This window comes from Charadrius vociferus, unplaced genomic scaffold, assembly GCF_000708025.1.
Source record: "Charadrius vociferus isolate BGI_N301 unplaced genomic scaffold, ASM70802v2 scaffold49, whole genome shotgun sequence".
In the NCBI taxonomy this organism is placed as follows: Eukaryota; Metazoa; Chordata; class Aves; order Charadriiformes; family Charadriidae; genus Charadrius; species Charadrius vociferus.
This window is the reverse complement of record NW_009661375.1, coordinates 5,766,047-5,774,564: the sequence shown is the minus strand read 5'-3', so window position 1 is coordinate 5,774,564 and position 8,518 is coordinate 5,766,047. Positions and strand designations below refer to the sequence as shown.

At 44.6% G+C, this 8,518-nt stretch overlaps 1 protein-coding gene across 1 annotated transcript in view; it reads right to left on the bottom strand.

The window, feature by feature from the left end:
• Nucleotides 1–7,847, bottom strand: part of NAA30 (N(alpha)-acetyltransferase 30, NatC catalytic subunit) — a 48,507-nt gene extending 40,660 nt beyond the window's left edge. The window contains exon 1 of the mRNA XM_009893961.1: nt 7,755–7,847. Coding sequence (XP_009892263.1) covers nt 7,755–7,847 — 93 coding nt within the window. The remainder of the gene's footprint in view (nt 1–7,754) is intronic.
• Between the last annotated feature and the right edge of the window lie 671 nt (nt 7,848–8,518).

Below are 8,518 nucleotides of genomic sequence, written 5' to 3'. Positions count from 1 at the left end.
TTTCTTTCCCACTGTAAGCTCTGTGCCTTCCTAAATGTCCGTCATCGCTACAGATTTACTATATTTTCAGTGAATCATTTCTGAGTCTAAAAGAGAACTTGGCATCCATTTATTTATGTGACATTGGGAATGGGCTTCAGGATGGGACTTCCAAAGCCAGCAGAGAGGTTTAGAAGCACAAAAGAATGACAGCTAAATCCTATGGCTGGTTGCAAATTACCTGAGCAGAGAGTATGTCCTGGCACACCCCCTGGATGATTGGCTACCAGAGTGAGACCTGCCCGAGCACTGCTGCTCTCGAACCTCAATTTTCATGGGAGGAAGGTGAAAACATGCGAAAGAGATGGGAGCTCCCCAATTTTTTCCCAGTCTGGCTGGTGAGGATGACCATGGCCTAGCACAGCTGAGCACAGAACATGGGGAAGTGTAGGTCCAACCTCTGAAACCAGCTGGGCTTGGCCAAACTGAGAGCTCCCCTTGCCCTGTGGGTGATGGTGTTGCCCTTCACCTGCTCCTCAGGGTTAATGCCTTGCATTTGGTTGCTTTAGAGGTGACTCTCTTGCTTGACTCCTAGTACTACAGAGCAGGGGGGTGCATTAACAGCAATTGGAGAAGTAGTAAGGTGGAAAAATCTCAAATATCCACCCAAATATCCCATTCACTGATGAGGAAAATCATACCAGGATGGGAAGCTGGGGCGGGGGTCAGCTGGAGGAGGAAAATGATGGCTATGAGACCACATCGGTCTCCTCCAGAGAATTCTTTCTTCGCTTTCCATGAGTTAGAGGTGGTGGCTAAAAACTTCACTGCTCTGAGTGATTTGTGGAGTAATTTCAGAGCTGACAAGCACTACATGGCAAATCTGAATTCCACTTTTAGCCCCGTTAAGAGATAAGGAATAGTGATTATTATAATTATGATGTGGTTACTTTATTGGTTAAATTAACATTTCGTTGTTGGGGTTGCTGTGCAATATACAATATTATTTTACCTACTGTGCCTTCAAAGTCATCTTGTCACAGCAACAGCATGGCAGCATGGAAAAAGCCTTTTAACAAGTAGGTAAATACATGCCTTTGGGGAAGTCAGAGCGATAATTATGTCAGCTTCAATACATTTGACAGTGAAAAAATGCTAAAAATAAATTGAAACAAAAATGATAGAAAATATTCAATGCTTTAAAGTTACTGGAATTAAAAGGGTGCAACGAATTTGATACAGTGACCTTACTCTTTGGACCAGGTGTCAGTAGTCCAACTATTGACGCTGGTAGGGTTGCTTTAGGCTTGTGAGAGTGTGTAAAGGGATTCTACACCCGTTCTCCAGGGATAAATAAAGATTTATTGCTAATCTCATCTCAAATGGGTGGAAGAGTTCCTTCCATTCATGATCAAGCTTTTGCAAAAGAAAACCAGTGGACACCTTTCCTTTCCATCCTTCCTTAGTGCATGATGATACTCCAAGTTTCACGGGAGAATACGATTTAGCCGGACAATGACAGGAGCACCTGTAGATTTTTGCTGGAGTAAGTTGTTTAGGTTGTGCTTTTGTGAAAATTGCTGGTAGCATCGTGCAAGACACGAAGCAAAGATGGTCCTTGTTTCAGGGCTGCACCATCTCCCAGACACAAAAGGAGAAGAGGGAACATTGCAGGGTAGTCACAGAAAGGATTTTTTATGCCAGTTTTGGGCCATCAGAAGGAAAACAGAGCAACACCTCTTTGTAGGCACGGAAGTCTTGCAGCAGTAGCTTTGCTGGCTGTCCTGGTTTGAGTGACACAGGACTATTTTCTCTTCTAATGCTTGCGAAAATGCACTTTTAGGAGACTCTAGTGTCTGAATTTGTGAAAATATTTACTTCGTAGCCAGCTATGGTGTGTGGGTTTCAAGGTCTCAGTGTTTTTGATCTCGCCAAGCGTGGAAACGAGGAGGAGCGAGACCCGGGTGCTTGACCCAAGCTGGCCAGCAGGGTTATTTCATACCACCAATCACAGAATCACAGAATTTTTAGAATTGGAGGGGACCTCTAGAGATCATCTAGTCCAACTCCCCTGCTAAAGCAGGATTGCCCAGAGCACATTACTCAGGACTGCATCCAGGCGGGTTTTGAAAATCTCCAGAGAAGGGGACTCCACCCCCTCCCTGGGCAGCCTGTGCCACTGCTCTGTCACCCCAACTGTAAAGAAGTTTTTCCGTGTGTTGGAACGGAACTTCCTATGTTCCAACTTGCACCCTAAAGAGTCCCAGCTCTCTCAGCCTTTCCTCATAAGGGAGATGCTCCAATCCCTCAATCATCTTGGTTGCCCTTCGCTGGACTCTCTCCAGCAGTTCCCTGTCCCGAATGGCACATTCAATATAAATTAGAAAGTTTGCTGTGAAGTTCTTTCTTCTATTATACCTGTGATCCTGAGAACTCTTTGCCCCAGTGCGGAGCCCTGAGCCTTTCCCTTCTACTCGAAGCCACAGTGCTTACAGTGTCCAACATTTGCTGTTCCCTGCTGGGAGTGCTCTGCTTCTGACTGATAGAATGGACTGAGTATAATCCTTTTGTATTTTATATTGGTATTGGGATCAATATTGGCTCTTGAGAGTTATTAAAGTTAATTATCTGTTTATATTTCAGCCCTTGGGTTTCCTTGTTTTTTCCTGATTCCCCTTCCTGGGTCAGGAGGGGTCATTGAGTGAGAGAATAATTGTCTAAATGACAGTAAATTATTGTGGGTTTCTCAAACCATAACACTGGCCAGCGTGATCTCATTGCAATTCAATCTGGTGCAGCTTTGGAGATCAAGATGGACCTTGGCCGTTATCCCAGATCTTAGGCTGACTGACTGAGGCATCAAACCTCCAGCACAGGTTGGAGGTGTTATGGTTTGTTCTAGCCTTTGCTGCCTAGGAAGAGCCAGAGTGAACACGCATATGTTTGCTGCAAGGTACACCTTGTTGGATTGCTTTGGGACTTACTGTCCTGCTGCTTCTGGAGTGTGGGGCAGGAGAGATGTTGTGGTCCATGGAGTGCCCCCCTTTGAGATCTACAGGCAAAAGATCACCCCTAAAATGCTCTTGCCCATCATGACTGTGTTGCCACAGCCCCTGCCTGGTACCATGACCATGTGCCAAGGCAGGCTGGACAAGCATGGCTTCTCCTCTTGGAGAAGAAGAGCGCTGGAGGCTCACAGCTTTCTAGAGAAGGCAGGGCCTGGGCATGCAGGTCACCGGCAGCCTCGCTGGCCAAGAGCACCCAACACACAAATCCGAACCCTGCAGTCTGTGCCGAGCCTGGGACTGGGGCCAGCACCCTCCCGAGTCAAGGACCAGGGACTGGCTGCTGCCCTCTCCCTGGGCTTTCCTTCCACTCTGCCCCCAGATGTCAAGGAGAAGAGAAGGAAACCACAGAAAAATTGAAAAAAATCTTCCTGTGAACAAACTCTCCCTTGGCTCTTGTGTGTGGGCCAGCAGGCACGAGCCGCAGGAGAGAGTAAAAGGATTTGGGGCTTAGCTTTCCCAAATAATTGACAAGGACAGAGCTGGGTTTGAGGTCGTTACTGAGCAAAACAGCAGCACCAGACCTGCTCTCTGCTGTGTACCCCGTCACAGAAAAGCCAAGAAGGCGGGTGGCAATGGATATTATTCCTCAATAGCAGCAGTCCCCAAACTTTTTAGATCAGACTCCTGGAGATGGTGCCCCTCTCTTGGACATCTGAGGTCAGAGCCCTCCACAGAAACACGAGCCCTGGCGTGGGACCGGCTGCATCGGAGCCAGCGCTGCCACCAGGGAGAGCTGCGCTTAACCGCTGTAATTATTCTTCCAGTTGAAACCGTTCAATTGGGCTCTGACTGGGCTTGTTTCCCTTTTCTTTCCCCCAACATTTTATTCTACAGGTGCATCGGTGTTTTAGTATCTACAAAATAAAATCCAGGACGTAAGTCAGAAGAAGGATGTTTCATGACATGCGTATGATTTGCGACTTGTCTCCGCTCCCCCAGCTCAGCTTGCCCTCCCTCTCCTTCTCCACTGCTTATTTAAAGTCAAAAGGTTCAGTGGAAATTGCAGCTACGAACATGCAATTATTCTTTTTACAAGCTAACGAATATCCCATGCATATGTGATCACTATATTCAATTACACAACCACTTAAACAATACCCACACACTACTTTGCATCTGTATAAAGCTTTGATTGGACACTTTGAACGGATTGTTTGCTGTGTACCCCGGTCTCCATGAAGGAAAGCAGCAGGACTTTTGCAGAAAGCACATGTCAAGTCAGCCATATGCATAAAATGACATTATTTTCGAGAGAACCCGATTTGGAATCAGGAAAAAAAAATCCCCCATACTGCGCTTTTCCTAAAAAGAAGGAGTCCTGGGGGAAGAAAGCTTTCTCCTGAGTGTAATCTTCAAAACATGAATTTCCTTTCATTAGGCTGGGAGTGGGAAATATGATTTATTTTTTTCCCCCACCGTAAAATGCTTGTTTCCTCTAGTCTTCCCTCAGAACGGTGCAGTCCATCCAGAGCAGTTGAAGATGAGATTAATCTACCTCCAACACTTCAATAAATAAAATGTAAATGTTTGTCATAATAATGCCTCCATTGTCAGTACCAACCCGGGATTTTTCAACCTCTGACTCCCGGCAGTGACCGGCTGAGTAGCAACAGCCGAGTGCTGAAAGAATTTTTCAACAGCAATTTGCTTGTTCCAATTTGCTTTTCAGGGCTGCTGATCAGGATTGCGGGCGAGCCTGTAAAAGGATCTCGTCCTATTAATTTGGCCCAGCCTCTCCTCTTGTTCTCGTCATATTTAGTTTCTCCAGTAGTTCCAGTGAGTAAGTTAATTGAATTAGAAGTGCCACCAGGAGCTTGCCTGCGCATCTACGGTTTCATGTAGGAAAGCAGCTCCTTTCGGCTGCAGAAACAGATACGTGCACCTGTTGAGAAGGTGAAGAAATGTCTTGAGATGACTTATTCCCCTGGTGATAGCCCCCGATTCTCTTCTCAAATTGGTCGGACAATAAAACTCCCTTCATCTGGCACCGGTTATTCTCCAGCCTGCTCCTTGGACAAACACGAATGAGATTGAGAAGCATAATCGATGCGTTAGAGCAAGGATTGGGAGTGCAGCGATTTGAAAAGTGGTTTGGTAGGAATGGATTGATGTCGTTTCGTGCTGCTTGTTCTCTCGGTGGCTTGAGGCCAAATCTGTCTGCTTTAGCCACGCAAAGTGTTATTTTTCTAGTTGCTTAGTCTACAATCTCAGCTCGCCTACTGGTATCAATAAATACCACGATACCAACTGGAGTTTGACCTTGTTTCTTCTGGCTTTCAGTTAAGCTCGGGGTTAAGCGTGGACACACTTTTTCTGCCAGTAAGTAGATAAATAGAAACAAAACCATAGTTCATGCTTGCTACTACATTTTTAATGAGGTTTAGGGGTGAAAGGTGCATAATATTGCGCTCCCGAGCCTTGCAGGTGTGGCATCTCAAAACTGGAAGAAACCTTGGAGAGGGCCTGCAAGTGGCAAAGTGATTTCATAGCAATTTGCAAATATAATCCTGATTACATTTCAAAGCTTTGCACAGCTTGTTGTAGTCATCAGTGGGTTTTTTGCCAGCACGATGTACCGCTGCTCACCTGGACCATCTCAGGGAGCTGCTGTGGCCTGCGCTGAAGATGGGTCTGGAGGGGACGCGAGCTGCTGGGCATTAAGCTGAGAAAGAGCCTAAATATTTTCAAAGGCCAAGCTTTGGTAACAAAGTCATTCCCAACCCTCTTCCAGCCCCAAAATTAAGCCACCCCTAGCCAGACTCTGAGGAAACATCTATGCAGAGGAGCAATAAATGAAAGAATAAAATAAAAAGGGTGAAGACCAGGAGGGCTGGACCCAAAGCAGCAGAGCAAAGGAGTTTGCAAGGCTCACATGATACAAGAACCAGTGACCTACTGCATAACCCACACAACGTATGTAAGCACCATAAATAAATGACAAATAAGAAGCCATCCCTTCCCGCAAAGCTGGTTTTTGCAGCTGAAGCGCTGGTTTAGTGTGACCACCGGGGGGCAGAAAAGGCCTTTGAAGAATATCAGCCTTGCCCATGAAACCTGCTGTGTTGCCGAAGCAAATAAAGTTCTTCCTTTATTAATATATACCGACCCTTTATTGAAATTAGGAGATTGACCTATTGTACATTACATTTAAAGCAGAGCTCTGTGCAGTGGTTTCAGGTGTTTGTCCTCTAGAAATGTTGCCAAGGGCTGAAAAGAGAAATTATCTGCACACTAGGGATGTTGGAGATGCCTTCTGTTTTGAGAACAAACCCCTGTTTCTTAAGAAATTAAGCAACAGATTACTATGATTAATGAGGAAATATCTTTAAATGTAATCAGAATAAAATATCATCCTATACTATGTATTTGATGAAAGTTTATTATCCCTCAATTTGGGAAAAAACAGCCAACGAAACTGATAAATGCTATTCAGGTATTTTGTCTTAAGATATGTCTCATCTTATTTATACTATATATACATATATGTTGTGTATACATGAACACAGACTCACACAACCAATGCAAAAAAAGAACACCCCCCTCCACATTTTACTTAAGAGGCAAGCGATGCAGTGGAGGGATTTTCGGTATGATTTTGTATGATGTATTTCTACGATTTTCTGCATCTTTTAAAAATACAACCCCATCTTCTGAAATAAATTAATGTAGTCATTAGCGAAATCGAGTCATCAATTATCTATCACCAACGAGGCAGCAGAGAGAGCAGCATGGGTCTTGCGGGGCTTTGCTGTGATTGCTTGTGGTCACTGTGTCCTATCTGTTGTGCTGTAACGTCAGCCAGACACCAGTTTGGGCTTATTTTCAAAGCTTAATTTCTCTCCCTCACTGGCTTGTTGTGGAGTTCATATCATCAATATTGTAAATATAGAAAATATTTTTAAATTCCCCCTTTTTATTTTTACCAAATCGTAAGTACATGTAACATTATATATACCAGAAAGACCCTAAAGCCTTACAGACTATCATGTTACTCCAGATTTTGCCATTTCTTAAAAGGGATTTCTTTCTTAAACCCACTATGCTGTAATGGCTCTTAAGAAGCTGTTACTGTCTCGAGTGCAAATCCTTCTTGGTTTGTGTATTATTGACCTGATCAAGTGTGATGGGGGCCTTCGATGAGCCTTCGGGGGGATTTTGCGGCTTTTGCGGGCAAGGAATCCCGCAAGGAAACGCTTTGGAAATTTTCATTGGAAAAGGGAGTAAATGAGGAGGGGACACAATTGGGCTGGGGGGACCCCAGCGTGGGCTACAGCCCCTTCACATGCAAGTACTTGCCCTGCGGAGCAGCTTTTTTTAAAAAATCAAAGGGAATAAAAAAACCAACAACATATCTGAGGGATGGTTTAAAGGTTGCCTTGTGGAACGTAGAAATGCCCAAATACAGCCCCGATACTGCAAAGACGTATGTACACGGTTCAACTTTAGGAGGTTGATTTTAACAGATCCCACGGATGAAGAATTTGTTTGAGCAACTGCCTAATATCTCAGGATGCGTGAAGTCCTAAAAGTGGAATAAATTCATTTTTCTCCCCTCTCTTGGGCACATTTACCTACAAACAACCCCCCCTTAAAATCAGAGAATTTAGAGAGAAAATCCTGGCGGCCACTTTAACCAAAAAAAAAAAAAATATCCCGCAAATGATATTGTTCCGCCTTTCCGCTTGCAATAAGAAAATACAGCTTTACGCCCAATCCCGTAATCAGCTTCTCACGGGCTGACCCAGCTAAGCCCCGGATCAGGACCACGCTCCCGTGGTGCCGTCTGGGTCGCTGCCGCATTCTCGCAGTTTACGCTTCTACAAAATGAAGTCATAATTCAGCAAAAAGACAACATATTGGCGAATGAGTAAGCAAAGGAAAAAACATATTGCCTCACATGTCAGGCAGCCACCGATCAGTTGCCTGAAATTGTTTATTTCAGTGAATGACTTCTGTAATCTGTCGTGATGTGTTTTCCTTCATAAATGGGTTTTGGCACAAAATATTGCACCCCGCCTGTACTCGCTGGAGAAATAGAAAAGGGATTTTTAGCAAAAAGCAGGGTGCATCCTGAGGAATAATATTGAACAGATTAAAACTGGAAAATGTCGTGCCTTATCTGCTTTTTCAAAAGCGGAGATCTTTTACACGTGCCGTGCACTAATCTGAAATAAAGCGGCAGCTTTGTAAGAGCGAGGAAAAACTTGGCTGCAAAGCAAGGTCTGGGGTAGGGCATAGCAAAAAATCACAGTCAGTGGGAATATCTTGGTTTTTGAAGACGATGTCTCCGCCGTTTGTCCCGTTCCGTCAGGACCAAACACCATTTGGTATTCAATTGACTTTCTAACTTAGGAGACAGGACTTTCCATCTTCAAATACTGAAAATAGATTGCATTCTTGGCCCTTCGCTTTGAACGGTTGGGGAGAATAAACGCACACCCTGGTCGTGTTCTAGTGATCTCCCTAATCTC